The sequence below is a fragment of the Squalius cephalus genome (assembly GCF_949319135.1).
Source record: "Squalius cephalus genome assembly, chromosome: 6".
Classification (NCBI taxonomy): domain Eukaryota; kingdom Metazoa; phylum Chordata; class Actinopteri; order Cypriniformes; family Leuciscidae; genus Squalius; species Squalius cephalus.
Window position 1 is genome coordinate 14,425,112 of NC_137127.1, and position 20,192 is coordinate 14,445,303.

The 20,192-nt window shown below is 37.2% G+C and overlaps 2 protein-coding genes across 5 annotated transcripts in view; both read right to left on the reverse strand.

Moving 5' to 3' along the window:
• fgd4a (FYVE, RhoGEF and PH domain containing 4a) overlaps positions 1-2,870 on the reverse strand; it is a 54,551-nt gene extending 51,681 nt beyond the window's left edge. Inside the window, exon 1 of one of the 2 annotated variants that reach the window (XM_079873453.1) lies at positions 2,545-2,870. In XM_079873453.1, coding sequence (XP_079729579.1) covers positions 2,545-2,656 — 112 coding nt within the window. In that variant the 5' untranslated portion in view covers positions 2,657-2,870. The remainder of the gene's footprint in view (positions 1-2,544) is intronic. The other variant, XM_079873457.1, reaches the window with a different exon arrangement.
• A 754-nt stretch (positions 2,871-3,624) lies between these two features.
• bicd1a (bicaudal D homolog 1a) overlaps positions 3,625-20,192 on the reverse strand; it is a 41,586-nt gene continuing 25,018 nt past the window's right edge. Inside the window, exons 3-9 of one of the 3 annotated variants that reach the window (XM_079873450.1) lie at positions 17,433-17,585; positions 16,016-16,492; positions 12,125-13,234; positions 11,874-12,025; positions 10,881-11,091; positions 6,698-6,783; positions 5,188-5,387 (exon numbers count right to left, since the gene is read on the reverse strand). In XM_079873450.1, the coding sequence (XP_079729576.1) occupies positions 5,276-5,387; positions 6,698-6,783; positions 10,881-11,091; positions 11,874-12,025; positions 12,125-13,234; positions 16,016-16,492; positions 17,433-17,585 (2,301 nt within the window). In that variant the 3' untranslated portion in view covers positions 5,188-5,275. Of the gene's footprint in view, positions 5,388-6,697; positions 6,784-10,880; positions 11,092-11,873; positions 12,026-12,124; positions 13,235-16,015; positions 16,493-17,432; positions 17,586-20,192 lie in introns of all 3 variants that reach the window. The other 2 variants (XM_079873451.1, XM_079873452.1) reach the window with 2 other exon arrangements.

Genomic DNA, 20,192 nt, shown 5'->3' on the forward strand with positions numbered 1-20,192 from the left:
TAGGCCTACCTTTAACAACAACTTGTGTAAGTGGAAACTAACAAAAACTAGCATATTTAATCAAATCCCAAAAGCTTGAGGAGAAAAGCATTTCTAAAAATACATAGAGCATAAATTTCAGGAAATAGCTGAGGAAATAGCTGTGCTTTTTCCTGTTTATGCAGTCAACTCTATTTATTTATTTATTCTTTCTTTCTTTCTTTCTTTCTTTCTTTCTTTCTTTCTTTCTTTCTTTCTTTCTTTCTTTCAGCACATATTCTTCACTATTACTTTTGATTATCTGGTGCGAGCAATGTGACTGATTCAGAGAATTATCTTGAACTCTATTGACATGTCAAAACAAATGCTGATAGCGCATGACAAAAATGCTCACACCTCTTCTTATAAAATTGCACTTGTTGCCAATTGCCGCTCGCATCAAATTCAAGGCACTGATGTTTGCCTATAGAACAACCACTTGCTCTGCACCCCAATACCTAAACTCACTACACCACTTGGAGAAAAGCCTGCGTTCTGCAAGTGAATGGCGCCTTGTGGTGCCATCCCAAAGATTGTTGCCCCATTGTTGGTTTGATTGCTTCTATTGCCCTCCTCATTTGTAAGTAGCTTTGGATGAAAGCGTCTGCTAAATGCTTAAATGTAAATGTAAAAATGTAAATGTCTAAGAACTTTTACAGCTATTTAGGAGAACTTTTAGTGGCAAGATAAACATAAATACACCTCCTGATCATCTCTAATATATTATAAATTCTACTATAAATTGTACAGAATTGTTTGGTAATGTTGGAGATATTGCAATTTGTATGTTTGCATAGTTTCACATGTTGGAAGCTAATTAACTAAACAAATTCCTCCTAAGAGCTATGTGAATCAGCAAAGATCTAACTAGGCTATTCAACTCCCAAAGACATCAACAACAATGTAATTCCACTGTGAGCTCCTCATGCTCATTCCGATTCACTGGAGAGTAAAGATAACAAGCACAGAAAGTGGATCTTCACCAGATAAATAAATGAGACCGTGTCACCAACTGCAGCCTCTTCAATAAGATACAGTATCAAGAATTCTCTGAACTGACAATAGTGAATAGCCGGCCTTAAGAATAAACACTGTATTAAAGAGATAATCAAATCACTTTTTGCCTGACCTAAATAAATTAAAATAGAACCTTAAAATTGAATTAATATGCAACAATATCCAAAGGATAACAATGTTTTGCTTTTGTTGAAAGGCAAATGATGCATTGGCATTCATCCAGTCACAGTCACACTGGACTCTATGGCACCAATTGACTTCTATACATCAGTGTTTGTACTGTGCCAAGCAGAGTATTCTTGACAGTAGGCTGTTATCCCTATAAACACAGACTGACTCAATCCAGTTCTTGCACATTCCCTGACCTTAAGCTACAGAATTATGCATGCTGGTTCATAAAGTCAGAGATGAGACATGTCACTATTGCAATGCAAACACTATAACGCAACCCGTTGGGACTTGTTCACTCTCATATCCTGAGCTTACAGTACAAACAGGGTTTTCTTCCAAAGAAGAAAATGGAGTCTGGCATTTATTCCAATGCACTTTCCCAAATCTCTTGTGTGCTGTAAGAGATTAAGACAAACTACGATCATGAATTTGAGCACGAAAAGATTGTATGAACCGGTTTTATATTAAAACTAACTAAGAACTAAAAAGACACCTCAAAAAGTAGCCTAGATCTGTTGCCATATATATATATATATATATATATATATACATATATATATATATATATATATATATATATATATATATATATATATATATATATATATATATATTCAGAATTTTTTTTACATGTACTTTTAAATATATATAGGCCTATATATATATATATATATATATATATATATATATATATATATATATATATATATATATATATATATATATATATAGGCCCTATATAGCCTATATATAAGTAGGCTTACATGTAAAACATTTTTTCTGAATATCAAAAATATTTACAAATATTGTATTAATAATTAATTCATATCAATAATAAACATTCTGTGGGTTCAAATACACAAATATTTTGCAAGTAAAAACATGTCAAGGGCTGATAATTAAGACGACATAGCCTACACACTATATCGTGGCAACGATATAATGTTAAATGTAACGTTATCTATATAAATTGTATAGGCCTATCATTTATTACTTATAAAGGTATATCATCGCAGTTTATAGAGGGCAGGAGAAGTAGCCTACAGTAATACAATTAGGCCTACTCCTGATATGACATTTTGGTCATATAATATCGCACACCTAAAAAATCATTAAAAAAAAAAAAGATTTAGCTATAGGGCCTATCAGAAGTGTGTCGACATATGCTGTCATTTCTACTAATTTTTCCAAGCTTACAGAAGAAAATATTTCCAAAAGCCTGACAAGATAGCAGTTTTTCCTGAAGGCTGACAAATGTATCCGGTGTATTGGACGTTTGACATGATAAGGATAAGCCCATAAGCGGACTATCCGGTCACACCTGACCGCTGCACTCACCTGAGGATTCCGGGCATTCCTCCGCCGACCCTCCTGTCTTCTTCGGCTTAGACTTCCTCCTGATAGCGTTTCTCCTCAATTCACTCATGTTTTCTTTAGTTCGTTCCAACATTTAAAAGACTTTTACAAATTGAATCCTTTGTACATAAAAAAACGGTCGTTGTACGACCACACAGCATTTCAGCGAAGTCCTTGTCTGCGACAGTAAACGGTCTCTAGTGTTACGTAAAAGTAACGCGAGACGCTTGGTTTTAGTGTTTTTCTCAGATTCTTTGACTGCCACAACTAGTGCACCGCACGGAGTCAATCATTACCACTTTACAGTCCATATCACCGCCCTCTAACCGCTCTGATAAAACGATTGGTCCAGTCATTTCCTCTGTGCTCATCTGACCCCCTACTGTTTATTTTGACTTACCGACCTCAAAACATTAGTTTGTGGAAATTTGCTAAATCAATGAGTCGAATCTTTTGAATACATATACCGCTTCCAATGAAATTAGAGGACAGGTTGTTGTGCCGAATTTTTAATCCTTGCCAGGGGGATTCTCTGCTTTGAAGAATAACTTGACTAAAAAACAAACAAACAAACTAGACTATAAAGGGTAATGAAATTAAATTAAATAAATAATAGTTAAAAATTAAGAAGGTTAGGCAATCATTTTCTGAAAGAAAAAAAGCTATGTTTGGGGATTTTGATTCATCTCAGTAAATCGAATCTTTTTGATCCTGTTCACCTAAACACGGCTTAGCCAATCAAATTAGAGGATCTAGAGACTGTTGTACACTATAGTTGATTGGGGTTATTTAAAAAAAAAAAAGAATTAGAAAATAAACAGAAATTGTAAAGAAAACGTAATAAAATAAAAGTTTTAGAAAAGCAATAATTCTAAAGAAATAAAAAAATATTTTAACAATATGAGTTGTAAAAATTGGGAGTTTATTTTGCTCAGTCCTCTAGACTAGACCTTGGTGCAAACACAAATGTGTACTGTGATATACTACAGTAGACTATGCACAAAAAAACCTTTCACACACATCTTGTCTCATATAATCAGGACAGGAGTCAGTGTTATTTTTACATTTTATTTCACGAAAAACTTATGTGGCTTATGACCGTATACACAAAAATATCCAGCGCTAAGATCATGCTTTCACCAGTCCACACCATGTGACATTGTGGGTGTTATTCACGATATCTCACTTCAGAGGCAGAAAATCTACCACAATCTGTAGTTAATAAAACTGAAACTCCTCTTGTCTTATCGGAAATGCTCGAAAAGAAATGAATATAGTCTAAAACACCAAATGAATGGGTTAGACTGAACAGAAACTGAGAACTGGGAGCTAAAAGAGATTGTGAATGAGACCATTTATCTTAAATCGGTCTTTGTATGTCATTACATAGACTGAGCTTTGTTCTAGTTCCACAATGGAGATAGTTATGCTTTGAGAAGCTGCTGATTGTATTCTTCATTTAGACACATTAATAACCTTTCAGTCATTCAATGAGACTGAAAATGTGTTTTTGTGGTTTACTGCTGTATAAAAACAATGACATCTGATATTTAATCCTGCTGGTACAAATCACGGTGTGATTGGAGGAGAGATGACCAAATGATTTCAAATGAGCCTGTGCCTGTTTCAAAATGCATAGATAAATATGTTTGTGCTTATATAAGGTCAAGATTAGATATAACTTAAAGAGAAAATAAAACCGAGAGAGGAGGAGATATGTAAAGAGAGATTCTAGTGAATATGGGATACTAATAATTATGTATGCTGTTTATGGAGCAGATCTGAGAGTAATAAACCCACTTCATGTTCAAATTTAGCAGCGCACTGGGATCAAGCCCCATTCAAGCTATAACGCCACTTCCTCAAACATGATTTTTGCCCATCAGGTACTAAACTAGGCCTACATGTCCACTCAAACCTCAAAGACTTATCTGACATCACTTCAGCGATAGAAAAAAACAATTAAGGTATAAAATATAATCTTTATGCATATGCAGAGCAATAACGGTTAAAAAAGGACAAAGAACAAATTCCATGTGCAATTACGTTAAAGAAGCTGAGAGCAAAACTCAATTGTATTATCACTGAAACGCAAACGTCACCTCAGGAGCTTGAAGGTCGAAATAAAAGTCACTCAAATATCACATTGAACATTGTTTCTACTTGTTGAAAGTTACGTCTCAATAGTCCATTTAACCAGTATCACCTATATTCAACCATTCAAACATCTCTTTCTATTATGTCACACTTTTTTTGTGCGTTTTGAACGTCTAATATTAGCTTAGACTGATAATGGCATACTGTAATGTACTCCTGGGTTGATGTAATTAACACTATTTTTGTGGTTTAAAAGTGTATTTTCAAGCAAAGCTGTATCCGTATCCAAAACCATATTCATATTCAAATAATCAGACATACCACAAATAATATTTTAAAATAAATAAATCAAATAATAAATAGATAAATAAGTGCATCAATCCATTTCTGTTTGCTCTCATCTTACTCAACATGATAATTAGTACTTTCACAATAAGCACCATTGAATATTCATCCAATCTCAGTGATTGGGAGAGAAATTAGGTTGGGCTCCTCTGGGATCAATCACACATGGAGAGGGGCATCTGATTGGCTGGAGGTCATGATTGACTGATGTGCTCCGCCCCCTTCATCTGTCTCTGTAAGGATAGGCCACTGACAGTTGATTGACAGGAGGCTAAGGGCCAAAAAGATGAGAATGATGGGCCAGACAGTTGAAAGGGTCACACGGAAGTCTGGAGTTGGCCGCAGGTATCTGGTCCTCTTGAAGAGCTAACAACACATTAAGACTACCAAGAGACACACGGCACAGCCAGAAGAGAGAAAAAAGAGAAACAGAGACCATAAGTTGGTGTAAAATGAAATCGCCATATCCTGTTCCCTGTTAAACTGGAGGAATTGCTATAGAAAAAGAATCATGTAAATAATTCAGTAGCTCTGACATAAGCATTAACTCACTTTTGACAGACACACAGGGGCACATGCAAAACTAAGCAGGCAAAGGGGCATAGGGATGAGAGGGCATCTTCATTTTTTATTTGCATACACTACCGGTCAAAAGTTTGGAATAATTAAAATGTTTAAATGTTAAAGAAGTCACATATGTTAAACATATGTTAACATGTGTTAAATTATACGTATCTCTCCACTGATTCTGGAGATACTGTGGTTCTTGTTCTCTAAGATCTTTCGGCAGCTTTTGATACCATTGACAACCTACTCTTTTATCTAGACTAGAGTCTTGGGTGGGTCTAACAGCTTTTGTTCTGACATGGTTTCAGTCATACCTGTGTGACAGAAAGTTTTTAGTAAAGATGGGTAATTTCTCCAGCTCCACCTGTGGTCTTTCACAGGGCTCTATTTTGGCTCCTTCTCTTTTTTCTCTTAGTTAACAACTCTTAGCAACTCTCAGATGCTTCTTATCATTTATCTGGTTGTTCTGTAAAGCACTTTGGTCAGCCTAGTGGCTGTTGTAAATGTGCTATATAAATAAAGTGAACTTGAACTTGAACATTTAAAGTGACTTCTTTAAAATGGTGACGACTCTCCAAGGCAGCATTCATGTGCTGTTCTGTATTTAAATATATATTAAAACGTAATTTATTCCTGTAATGTTAAAGCTGAATTTCCAGCAGCCATTACTCCAGACTTCAGTGTCACATGATCATTCAGAAATCATTCTAATATACTGATTTGGTGCATTTATTGTTGGTGCTCAGTTGATAATAATGGTTCTTATTATTATCAGTGTTAAAGTAGAAATCTTTTGTAACTTCATAAAAGTGTTTACTGTCACTTTTAAACAATTTCATGCATCCTTGCTTAATAAAATCATTATTTTCTTTAAACCGTAATTTTTTTCAACATTGATGATAAAAACGTTTCTTAAGCACCAAATCAGCATCATAAAAATGTTTGAATTATTCCAAACTTTTACTCAGTAGTGTTTTTAAATTGCATTGTAAAAGTGTGACCAAGTGGGTGGTGCTGTTAACAATACTTGTGAATGCATGACCCTACAGTAGGTGTGACATTTTTCTCTGTGAGAAGTGTGAGAGAGGACGCAGTATAGAGCGAGTTCCTCCAAAGGACGGGTTACCTGTGGCCCGTAGATGCCCTCCCACGCCTCAGTTGTGGGGAGGTTGGCGGTACTGAGGCAGAAGGCTGCTGACAATCTAAGAGAGACTGATAAATTAGACAAATATACAGAGGTGTGACAGTCAGGGTTAGTGACACAAACACAGACATAAATGGGCACAGAGACGAGAAGTGAATACGCTGAAAATAGTTGCTATGGCCTAACAAGCATGGGTGTGATTCTATGTGTTTATCTCATGCAGAATCACACGCAGAGCATGTAGAATGAGAGAGAGTAACACGAAATAATGAGCTGTTATAATAACTAACATCTATATAATATTAACGTACATTCATGAGGAATGCCAGGTACAAAGATAAAAGCAAAGCAAGGTGGTATCACCTTCTGTTAAACAGAGAAATACTATCGTTCAAAAGTTTGGGGTCGGTAAGATTTTTGTAATGTTTTTGAAAGAAGTCCTTATGCTCACTAAAGCTGTATTTGTTTGATTAAAAATGCAGTAAAAACAGTTAAATTGTGAAATATTATTACAAATTAAAATAACCGTTTTCTATTTTAAAATATTTTAGAATGTAATTTATTCCTGTGATGGTAAAGCTGCATTTTCAGCATCATTACTCCAGTCTTCAGTGTCACATGATCCTTCCGAAATCACATTTTGATTTGCTGCTCAAGAAACGTTGCTTAGCAATGTTGAAAACAGTTGTGCTGCATAGTATTTTTGTGGAAACTGATACTTTTTTTTTCAGGATTCTTTGATGAATAGAAAGGTCATATTCAACAAATGTCCTTACTGTCACTTTCAATTAATTTAAAGCATCTTTTCTAACTAAATGTATTAGTTTCTTTTAAAAAACAAATCTTACAGTCTTCAAACTTTTAAACGTCAGGCACAAATGATATACTACAGTGTTGCAGATTGTTAATGAGAGAGTGCATATACACACGTTTACACATTTAACAAGACAAAAAGCAAGGTTTAAAACATAGGTGATGCTGTCTAGCTAAGAGCACATATACACATCTAAAGCAATATGTAGGCATTTAAATTAATTCATTTAATTTTCCCATTTCAATGTAAGTAGTTCTTGTGCAAAACTCGTCATCATGATGCTAGGGTTTTATGTGTGGTTGTCAGGGCATTGCTATGCAACTGCTAAGGCATTAGGCACTTGTTAGGTTGGAATGGGTGGTTGTTTGTAAATGCATTACTGACATAAGCATCTCCATACTGCAAACAATTCTATCTACAGCCCCAATATGAAAAAAACATAACTACTCTGTGAGAGAGGTTTGTGGTTTGATTAACATGGGCGAAACAGCATTTGACACGTTCAGTAATGGGCAAAGGTTGTGAAATTTAGAAACACTGACACCTGCAGGCAGAGATTGGAAATGTCCACTGCTCTTTAAGGGGCATCATTACCAGGAATAATAAAAAGTGTTTTTATGTTACGGGTATCGCCACTGTTGTAATCTATTTATAGAAATGTCACGCCTCTAGAGCATGAATGTAATTGATTTATTTGACATACTGTACATTGTGACATATTACGTCAAGGTGACACAGTTGAAGCGGATCAGACTGGTTTCCATTACACTACAATAGAACTCTGTGATTTACAAACACTATCCACTGAGTCACATTATACACAATACACTTCACCTATCTTTAAGCAAGGCACAGGAAACAGCAATATTAGAAAACGAAACTAGACCTGAAATCTCTGAACATTCCTAGGAAAAACAAGGCTTGTCTTTACATGTAAATTTAACCACTGTCTACCATCAGAACTGCATGATAGCATGATACCACAGAACTGTGGTATCTCGGTCAGTCTTGATTGAGCAATACTAACACAGATGTTCTGATGTTCTGAACCTTCGACTTGTCAAATGCTTTTTGGCCCACAGCTCCTTAAACAGGTCATTCTAAAAAGCGAGTGCCATTTTTGTATTATATATGACAGTAAAAGTTGTCATCCATTATTTGTTGCAAATTGTGAAACTTGATTTTTTTTTCTTTTGTCACAAGAATGCTTTTCTGTCATTCTCTTTGCTACATTAGCAAATATTCACATTTTGATGAAGAAATATGTAAATGAAAGGTAGCATTTCTCTCTATATTTTTAGATTTTAGTTAATAAATGAGTGAGTGGACAAGAAGTGTTACTTTCCTGAAAGGATGGAGGATTAATGGGATTACATTTATTTAATATTCATCGATTTAAATAAAAAATATACAGTAATATAAATATAAACATTGATCAGCGAACATAAACAGAAGCTCAACCGAACCTGCTTGATGCGTGAGAACAAACCTCATTGTTTCTCGCAGAAGCTCAAACGTGCTGCGTAACACGAGAATGAACCTCATTGGTTCTCGCACATCAAGCGTACAAGCTTGAGCCTCTGTTTAGTGTTTACCATATCTGATGTGTGAGTTGATGAATGTTTATATGTTCATTATATAAAGCGATTGTGTCTCTTCATAAAATTTGGGCTAAACTGCCCAATTCATATTTTTACGATCTCTTTATGAACTTTATGAAGCGTCAAAGTGGTAGTTGCGTAGCTTGTCATTAGAAGGACAGAAAGCTCTCAGATTTCATCAAAAACATCTTCAATTGTGTTCCGAAGATGAACGAAAGTCTTATGTGTTTGGAACGACATGAGGGTGAGTAATTAATGACAGAATTAAAATTTTTGGGTGAACTAACCCTTTAACGTAAACACACGAGCATGAGAGAAATTGAAAGAAATTTACTTTAAAAAATCCTTATCACTCTTGAAAAGGCACCAGTTTCATAGAATGACTCATGAATGAATGGCACATTTTATGTGGTTCTGTACTCTACAGCTCAATGAAATGCAGTAGCTGGGCAGCAGGCAGCATATGCAAGAACTCATCCCTGCAGTTGCATATGGCAGATCCTGCATTGCCATATGCCGCGTCCATGAATAGAACAGCTCTCGCTGGCACATTTTATCATACAGGGTGCCTTGGGATCTGAGTATTTTCTGTTAGCTGGCAAAGCAGTTTGAATGTATCTTTAGAACAGGCGTAATATGATTATAGATAGGCTACTGCTCATGATTCCAGTATAAATCACTTTGAAACACTCACAAAGCTTCAAGACTGATGCTACCTAGATATAAAGGCAAAGATAACTGTTCTATCGTTAAATGCACACTGTCACCAGTGGATGGAGCTATAGTTATGTCAGATGTGCTGTTTGCTAATGCAAAAAAACCAACTGAAAACTCCATCACACAAACTAACTGCTTGGCATGCAGTATGTAGCACCCATTTCATCAAGCCATGAAATGGAAGCACACATGCAGGGATGATATTCCAACAGATACATGCACCAATCAATACCTGTTTCGCTTTAAGGAATAATTCTTCCAATATGATCCGAATACATTACTGATGCAGATTCCAGCAATTATGCTTGGAAAAATCTGTTTTCTTACCCAGTCCGCAAAAATAATAATACATCAAACACAGGTAGTGCAATTTCTTTGATTTAATCTTATTTTTATACATCATTATATTAATAAGTAACATCTCACAAAGCCATGATGTGACCCAAATGTATCTAGAGTTAGCAAAACATAATTGTTGAAATTTCAAGTAGTATCAATTGTATCCCTGAGTTGAATCAAACATTCATATAAGATGGAAACCAGTCTGTCCTTAAACTGTGTCACCTACTGGAGGGTCAGTACTAGGGATTCTGGGAATCCCAGGCTGGACTAGAGAGTTTCTTGAAGCGGCCGAAGGAGTGAACTGAGTCACATTGGAGCGCATGCGAGATCTCAAAGTACGTGGCGACGGTTGGCGAGCGCCCAGGACAGGAGAGCGGTAAGGGGAAGTCGGAGCAGATCTGGGAACGTGAGCATCAGATTGGCCAGAGTCTCCACTATGAACAATATGACAAAACTCTATACTCAACGTCTGTGGGTCTAAGACCAAAGTCTGAGTGCCCAGGTTCCACTGCGACTGGCCGAGGAAAAACGGCTGGGCTGAGGAGGTCCAGGAGGAGGATGGAGTAGGAACATCCAGTGAAGGAGAGCTACAGGCTGATGCAACCGTATTGTTTTGGAATAGACAGGAAGGAGGTTTTGAAACCGATGCAATGGGACTAGGGGGAGCAGTGAGTGCAGTTCGATGACTTACTTTTTGAGGGCTGCTCTTAATTCTTGCCACTTTCCCTCCATGGCCACAGTACGACTGCTCGTGGTCAAACTCCAGGTCCTCCAGGCGTTGTGTGAGGGCCAGTTTCTGCTGAATGGCCATTCGCAGGAGGGAGTTCAGGGTCTTCTTTTCATCTTCAGCGGCAGCCAGCTGCCTCTGCATCTCATCCAGTTGAGTTACGTACTCGTCACATCTAGAGAAAGAGGGAGAGAGAACCTCAAAATGACTCGGAGTGATTAGACATAAAACATCAGAACACGCTGTACAACAGTGGTTCTCAATCTGTGGGCCTTAGAAATGATTTAATGATAGAAGACAAAACAAGCTTTTAGATATTTATTATTTTAATTCACCCGATCAAAAACTTTTTTTTTAATGAAGTGCAAGATTCACATGGTCTTGGAAAACCGGGATATTTTATATAAGTGATTTTTGCACCTGGAAAAGTCATGTTAATAAAAAAGAAAGAAAACAAGGACATATTATAATGAATATACATTACAAGCTCTAAAATATGTTGAGTAGAAATTGTGATTTAAAAAATATTCTCCTCAATTCTTATCCAGTAAATCACAAACAATTGGAAAAATCATGGGGAATTTGAATATTGTTGTGGAAATGTATAAATGTATAAGGTAAATCCATGCAGTAAAAGTAATAAAAAAATCTTTATAGAATCGTTAAGAGGAATCGGAGCCTAAATCAACTCCCATTCTTACCGGCAGTATGACAATAAATAAATAGCTATTTAGCCATTGGCTAACATTTCCATTTCCTACCTAGGTGATTTCCGATGAACAGAAAATTACACGAACAGAGTTAGAGCAAGTACATTTTAAAGAAAGATTGCAAAGATAAACATATTTTTTGAAGAATCATGGAATGATAGGGTCAGGAATGTGTATGTAAAAAGAAAATATTTACAATTTGGATGTCCTCAATTATAGTAAGACCATATAATGGCCGAAAATGTACCTTGTGGCAAACATTGCCCTCAGTGAGGAAAAGGTGGCTGCATCTTCTTTGAGGGCCTTCAGTTCATTTCTAAGCTTCATCATTGTCTCCGTCACCATGGACTTTTCATTTTCATATTTGCTCTTCAGGTTCGCCAGGGCCACCTCGGCAGTCTAAAAAGAAGTTGTGTATATGCTTTTATTTGAGACCAAACACAACAGGAGATATTGGGATGTGTAGCAAAAACATATAAACTTGACCTTCTACAGTACCTGTTTGTTGGCTTTCAGGACAAGACGCAAGGTGGCGATCTGCTCTCTTTTGGTGCTCAAGAGGGATTTGAGTTTCAGGATCTCCTCCATGCAAATCTCCTTGTCTTTATCGAGGATGGGCGCCAACTCTCGTGCAGCAGCCCTCTGCCTAGACAACTGGAGCGAGCGGTCCACAGCTTTCTGCAGGTGCCTGATCTGGTCACGGATGATGGCGTTGAGGTTATAGATGTTCATGGGCTCCCTGCGGAGATCACCTGTCTCTGGTATTGGGGAGGGAGAATGAGATGAACCATTGATTGGCGAACCAAAGGGGGTTCTGTTGGGACTTCCTGCTTCCCCTTTAGTTCCTTCTCCAAGGGGTTCCTTTGATGGAGAGTCTTGAGGACTCTTGGACATGTCTGAGGAGTTAGCAGCCGCGAGACGGCGAGCTAAACGTGGAGAAAGCAGGGCTCTTGGGTCCTCGGGGCCTTTAAGACTGCCGCTACGCGTGACCCGGCTCTGGCGGTAGTAGTCCAGCATGACGCGGTTCGGCGTCTCGTTGTTGCACAAGCAGACATGGTGGTAGAGCTGAGCAAGTTCCTCACTAAATGTAACCAGCTCGTCCTGAGCTGCGTTCAGCATACCGTTACTTTCGCTAGCCATACCCGAAGCGCACCGGAGCTCTGTTTCCAGACTGCTAACCCGCTCACGGCCCTCACGGCAGGCTTTCTCCAAACATTTCACCTGCTCTTCGAGAGCCTGGACCTTCCCTTCGCTGTGGTTGCTTTCTTCTGATTGGCTCTCCACAGACTGGTTATATTTTTCCTTCAAAGCCTTAAGCTCCGCCTTCAAGTCAATGACCTCAGTCACGGCAACTCTGTATTTGCACTCCAGAAGCTCTATTCCATTGATGTCCGTCTCGTACTCGCAGCAACCGTTTATGGGCCCGTCGGCCTTCTCAGACTCCTCAGTGTCAAACTCCTTGTCGCTGTGGAGGCGCTTCATAGCATTGACACACTCGGTAAGACGATGAACGCGACTGTGTTGCTCAGTTAAGGCGCCCTGCGTGTGCTGCAGTTGAGTTTGAGATTCCTGCAGGTTGGCAAGCAGAACCGCCTTCTCTCGCTCAACCTAGTAGACAAGAAGACACAGCTAGTTAGCAAATACCAAGAAGGTCTAAAATACTATCATTAGCATAGCCATTTATTTACTATACCGTTCAAAATTTTGGGATCAGTAAGAGTATTTTTTTAATTAATTAAATACTTTTATTCAGCAAGGATGCAGTTGGCATGGTTCCTGTCTTGTGTTCCCCTTGTGTGGACTTTTTATTGTTATTTCCTGTTCTGTGCTATGTTTTGTAGTCCTTTGTAGTTTTTCTTGTTGATTAGTTCCTGATTGTTCCCAGGTATGTCTTGTTTGCCAATCTCCCCTTGAGTGTATTTATACCCTAATGTTTCTCATGTTCTTTGTCTGGTGTTGTCCTTTGTTGGAGGTACGTTTGGTGATGCTCATTCGGTTCCCTGGTTCCCTGGTTCCGTTATTAAACTATAAAACTGCATTTAGAACACGACAGTCTTGCTGTACCCGCCCTTCCAGAGTCTCCAGCGGGCATGGCCGCCCTTCCAGAGTCCTCGAACAAGATGGCCGCCGTGCCTGAGTTAGCTGCAGATGATCCAGTGCTGATCATCTTGGCCACGGCTATTTTGTGTGTGTGGGCAGCACAAGCAATTTATAATATGTCAAGAATATTTGCAGTACACAATGTCAAGTTTCAAGTATAAACTAAAGTAGTACACAAGTTAATGCAAAAAAAGCAGCTCGGCTGGCTATAATAACATAATATAATGAAAAATTCTTATTTATGCTGCTTCCTATCTTATTCCATCTGAACACAGCTACTTTTCAATTGCTGCCAATGGACAAAGATGATTTTTTGGTCCAGATATTGTACAACATCTACCGGCAGGTGAGTAAGTAATACTTACCAGCCAAACATTGCCTCCTTGGCAAGTAAATAACAGGGTTGGATTTCAAAGAAGTGTAGGTTTCTTTTGGAAAGTCAGCAATGAACAATATTTTCTCAAGAATGGTTAGTCCCACTAATCACAGAAATGTCAACAAAAAGGCACCCGTCATTGATACATGATACCTTTAAAAAGAGCTTTTCATAGGAGTCTAATTTTATTTAATTCACTTTCTCTAGTAAAGACCTTATCTACAATATTCTTGATTCTTGGAAAAAAAAAAACATGGAATATTTCACTTCATCTGAAATTCCACTCAACAGACAGGTGTGATAGTTAGGTGTGTAAGCTTGCTTGTCACAAATTTAGCATAAATGCAGACATGTGATTCCTGTCATTGAGCTCAAGTGCTGCTTAATTGCTTTTTGATCACTATCAGAAGCGTCAGCCATCTAATGCTTGAGGCTGAGATGGCGAAACACAATCGATTCCTTACTGGAGAGGATCCAAGAAGAACAATATAGGGGAGGATGAGGAAACACTTTTTGTTTGGGTAAATGCCAGGCAATTACAGTTGCTTGAGGGGTGAGAAAACAATTCATTATAGCCAAGCAGTGATATAAATGTGTAAAATGCTCATATAAATAGGAACTAATACTGTAGCAGCTAATTTGTGCAATAGGAGGCTGCAATGACAGGCTTCTGGCTATGTATTTGATGGCAATCCCACATAGCTAGAGAAAACAAGACTGCAGCCACATTGCCCAGAGGAGACCATTAAATGCGAACATGTTATATAATACTTACTTATCATGAAATTGATCTGTTTAGACTATGTGGATGAATTTATGTGTGGTAACATTGTTTTTGTTTTTTTATCATACATGACCAAATGACCATAGTGTTTTCAATCGATCATTACAGATACAGGTAGATGTAATTAATTTTATCTTAAAATTCAAATGATACATTTTAATAAATTATATATTGTTTTATATAATATATGTTTTTATTATATTATTAAACCTTTTTTTTTTTACATGTACCATTACATTTACTCCTTTAAGCAGCTGATGCTCTCTATGTTTCTGTGTCCGCACTGGCAGATTTTCTATTCTTGTCCCATGCTGTCTTTCTTGCTGAATATGCCCGTGGCACACACACACACATACAAATGCATGTGTCCCGCTTTTACATGGACAGTCACAAAGCACTCGCTCATAACTGTAATCAACCTGACAGTAGCATCCCAAAGCACAAAATAAACCACTGCATTTACTGCATTCAGCTTTCCTTCACTCAAATTTACAACTCTTAAACTCTTTAATACCAGGTATGGTATTTTTGCCAATAAGGAAGGATGGCATCACTTAGATGTCCATTGAAACTGACTGGATGCACAATGTTTTATGTCTAAGGTTTAAGGTATCTGTGTTAGTTTATAAAGTAGCATTAGATGCCACCAAAATGTAATGAAAAGCTTGTCACACAACAAGTCAATAGTTGCCCATTAATGCACTGGATAACAGCTGTTTTCCCACAAAGCACCCCTCACTGATTTATCTGACTATGAATATCTGAGCAAAAACAGACAAAAAATTTACTAAAAAGGCCTGGATGAATTAATGAACAACTAAATAGTCATTCTGACAGATTAAAAAAAGAATGGAATAAACAATTAAGAAAAAATGTTAGAGGGCATATCAACATGCTATTTAAATAAGATCTAGTTTCAAAATGTAAAGCAGTGTAATAAGCTCTTTTCAATAATATTTGTGTGGAATTTTTGGCTTTTTTACGGATTTTCCTGCATGAACTATGTTTAAGATTAAGTGTTTCATTAAAATAAATCAAATTAAACAAATGTTGCTCTCCAGATTAATTTCATAATCTGGTTTTGTTGCAATCCCTACATATTTTATGCCTTAAGTGTCATGTGACTAACCTGTAGGAGCTGTTGCTTGAGTTTCTGTATCTCAGACAGGTTGAGTTCGCTGAAGAGATCAGATACGGGGTGCAACACCTCTCCCTTCCTGCCTCCCGGTCGGTGATATTCTCCATTCACCTTTGGTCCATGCCCATTGCAGTCATTACACCGGTTACTGTCCTCATTGTTGGGGCTAGACCCGGATGGAGACGTGCCGTTGGTCGCCGCCTCCTCTGCGAACTTCAAACCCTCCACGGCAGAGATGGCCAGGTGGGTGCTGGCTCCATACACGCTCTCCGTCAGGCTGAGCTGATGGGCCAGCTCCTTTCTGAGATTGTTCTTTTGCTCTCTCTCATTCTTCAGAGCATCCAATGCCTCCTCCAACTGGCCTTCAGAAATATCTTTCAGGCGCAAAGCATCTTCCAGCTGGCTGTTGAGGAGCACCGTCTCTTCCTCAAGTACTTTGATTTCATGCTTTAGACCTTCGTATTCCACCTGTAAATTTGAAAAGGGTTGACAATTATTATTATTATTATTATTATACATTTATAATTTACTAAATCACTGACCTCAGTACCTAATATAGCACATAATTAAATATATGAGAATAGAATAAAATAATACATAAATGCTTTTTAGCATTTAAATCTATATTTATAGTTAAAACAGATTATAATATTAGAATGTATAATATATTGTATATTATTATATACTTATACATAAAATCTGTTAAGTAAATATAATTATGGAAAGCATTTAGCTGAAATGTGACTAAAGTATATGTTTTATATATTTTTTTACTATATTATTTATTTATTTATTATTACTATTTTTCTGAAAATTGGTGGGTGTATTCATATTCATTTTAATAAAAAATATGTTATCCAATAACATCTGAGGTAATTTGGCAGGACACACAATGTGATTTCCCCTAAGTAGAACATGTTTATAGGTGAACATGCTTTCCCATCAAATCCTCCTATAAAATCATTGTCCTAACTCTTATCCTCCTAAAATCAGAGGAAATCATTATGAAAATGTTGTTGTAACCCCTGAACCTAGCCCTCAAATTTGATTGGTTAATAGGAATGTTGTTTCAGGATCAACAAGGATGGTGATCCAGAAACATGACCTACTTGGACAAATCATGTTACGCTTGAAGGTACAGTAGGAAAAACAGCCTGCTTAATTTTAAGGGGGGGGGGGGGGGGGGGGATAGGGGGCTAAAACAAAATTCTGAACATTTTTGGTGCAAGAAACCTGACAAGCTAGTGTAAAGAAAAACTATTTACAAATATTTACAAAAGCTATGTCCTCTGTAAGTAGCATAGAGCCAATTAATTTAAGTGACTACATGTAAGTATACACTATAGTGGCTTTTGCTCACATAGAATGACATTGTGTTTCACAATTAGTGTGTTTAAGTAAAGTATACCTGATTCTGCTTTAGTGTTGACACTAGTTTCTGTAGAGTGATGTTCTCCTCCTCCAGTTCAGTGTAGTCCTGCAGCAGTCTGGTCTCTCTGAACTTGTACTCTCTTATTTCCTCTCTCATCCTGCTCCTCTGTAGCTCTAAAATCTCATTATTCTGAAAGAGAGAAATGGAAAGGACAACACAGAAAAAAGTGAGTCATTTGGTTTTTTAAGCATGACCCCATTTCAGAAGAAATGATGACTGACAAAATAAGCTTGCCAATGCTTGATTGAACTGGGAGCCAGTGCAGTTGAAGAAGCATAAGGGTAATGTGTTAGTGTAAAGATATAGACATGTCAAGATAAGAGCAGCTGAATTTTGTATAAATTGCAACCTCTTAATGGAATTTGCCGGTAGACCTAAAAAAAAAAAAAAAAAAAAAAAAAATCGAGCCTAGATGTAATAAAGCCTTTCTGCATCAGGTTGGAGTGTCGATTAACAGAATTTCAGTTTTAGAATAATTTCATTTAAGAAAGTTATGTTTCATCCATGCCTTTATTTATAAGCAGAGAGAATTGAAGAGGCAGAAGTGAAATAAGGCTGAGTGCAAATATAAATCTGGGGTTCAAGAGCATAGCAATGACAGCCCAGGCCATACTTCTGGATAATCTGCCCAAGAGGCAGCATATAAATACTATACAGAATAGGACTCAACACAGACCCCAGAGGGATACCTAGTTGTAATGGCACAGTCTGAGATCTATTAGTACCCAGGTAGACACATGGGGAACGTTCTTAATGTTAAGATGTAAACCAGTTCAATGCAGTGCAAGAAAGTCCAATCCACCTATGCAATCTGTCCACTGTATTTGTGACAATTGCAATGTTTACCGAGTATTTTATGACTTTATGATTAAATCTCTGAAAAGAGGGTGGCTATTAATAAAATAAATAATTAGCAGCAATAAATCCTACATATCCATTTATAGTCTCTTTATTTTTTATTATAGTGTTGGTATGTGGGAGTATGGCATGATGAATCTTTCTAAGCAATATATAAAGATCCTTTAGGCTTACATATAATAGCATTGTGTCTGTGAGTCAGAGTCTATGATGATAATGATCATGTCCATACTTGTGCAGACAAGAATGCTGGGTAACAAATTGCTTTCCGTCAGAGGAAACCCTCAAATCAGCACTTTCTTCCTCAAAGTTCAATCTACATGGGAAAGCCGAAACAAAGGCTTCTTTAACAGCTGAAACAGAATGTGACAAGCAAGAAGACAAAACACTGAATAAATCTCAATGTGTCTGAGAATGTGGCATTAATCTATATAAAAGTGAGCCACAATGAGTGGCCAAAAGGAACCTCTTTATAGCTTTCTACCAAGGTACCAGGCCTTTTGTTTGCACCAGCAGTCACAGTATAGTAATCTTTGAAATACTTTAAAACATTCTTCAAAAGCAGATTGCTGGAAAATCACAATTGCTTAGAGAGAACCCCCCACCCCCCACCATTGCACAAACTGGGCAAAACTGCTGATGAAGAGTTAAAGGTGTGGAACAGACATGGGAACAGAGCCAGCCTTGGGAGAAACCTAGATGCTGATTGGGCAGTAGGACAGGCGTGAGGTGCATTGCATGCATATTTCAATAATCTGAACAATCTTATAATCTGAATAATCTTTATGCTACCATTCAAAAGTCTGAGGACAATAAGGCTTTTTTTCTGAGATTAAGAAAGAAATTTAAACTTTTATTCAGCAAAGATGCATTAAATTGGCCAAAAGTAACAGTGAAGACATTTATATTGTATATTTTTCAAAGAATCCTAAAAAAAAAAAGAGCATAATTGTTTTCAATATTGATAATAAAAAATGTTTCTTGAGCATCATATCAACAGAATGATTTCTGAAAGATCATGTGACACTGAAGACTGGAGTAATGATGCTGAAAATTCAGTTTTGTCATCACAGGTATAAATTACATTTTACAATATATTAAAATTGAAAACATATTCAAGTAAAATAGCATTTTAAATTGTAATAATTTCACAATATTATTGTTTTCGTAGTATCTGTGCTGTGTTCCAATAAATGTAGCCTTGGTGAACTTAAGCCATGATGTCTTCTTTCAAGATTACAAAATCTTACCTTTTTAATGATAGTGTATTTGTGTGTATATATATATATATATATATATATATATTGACATCCTATACTGTAGTGTCTATGGAAAAAAAAATGTGTGTAGACATTCACTGAAGCTGCAACAAATTCTATCCAAATTTACCTGAAGCTGTCTCCATTAAATTTGCCACTCATTACTGGAATAAAAAGATAAAAAAAAACTGTTATAGTGTAAGATATTTTGCACACCCTGGAAGATGACCTTCCCATGAGCTGGTATATTGATTACTGCACACAATATCACAGCTCACCCAGAGGATGTGATGTCTCATTGCATATTTTAAGCAATGCCAGGCCAGTTCAAATGAGCTGGGCATGAACTCCAGGGGATTACTGACCAATTATCCCCCACTACAGCTCTATTGTAGCAGTGGTAATCATGGGCTTCACACACTCAGGGGTCAGGAGCAGTGCAGTACTTAAACAGCAAACCTAGTATGTGCCGTGCCAGAAACTGCAGCAGTAATGCTGGTTTTAAGGCTGAAATACTCCACACACATTATGAAGTACACAAAGGCTAAAATTAACTTAGTGGCAGCAAACGGTATTGCAAAGATAATGACTTCCGAAAATCCCTTACGCCCTACCCTCT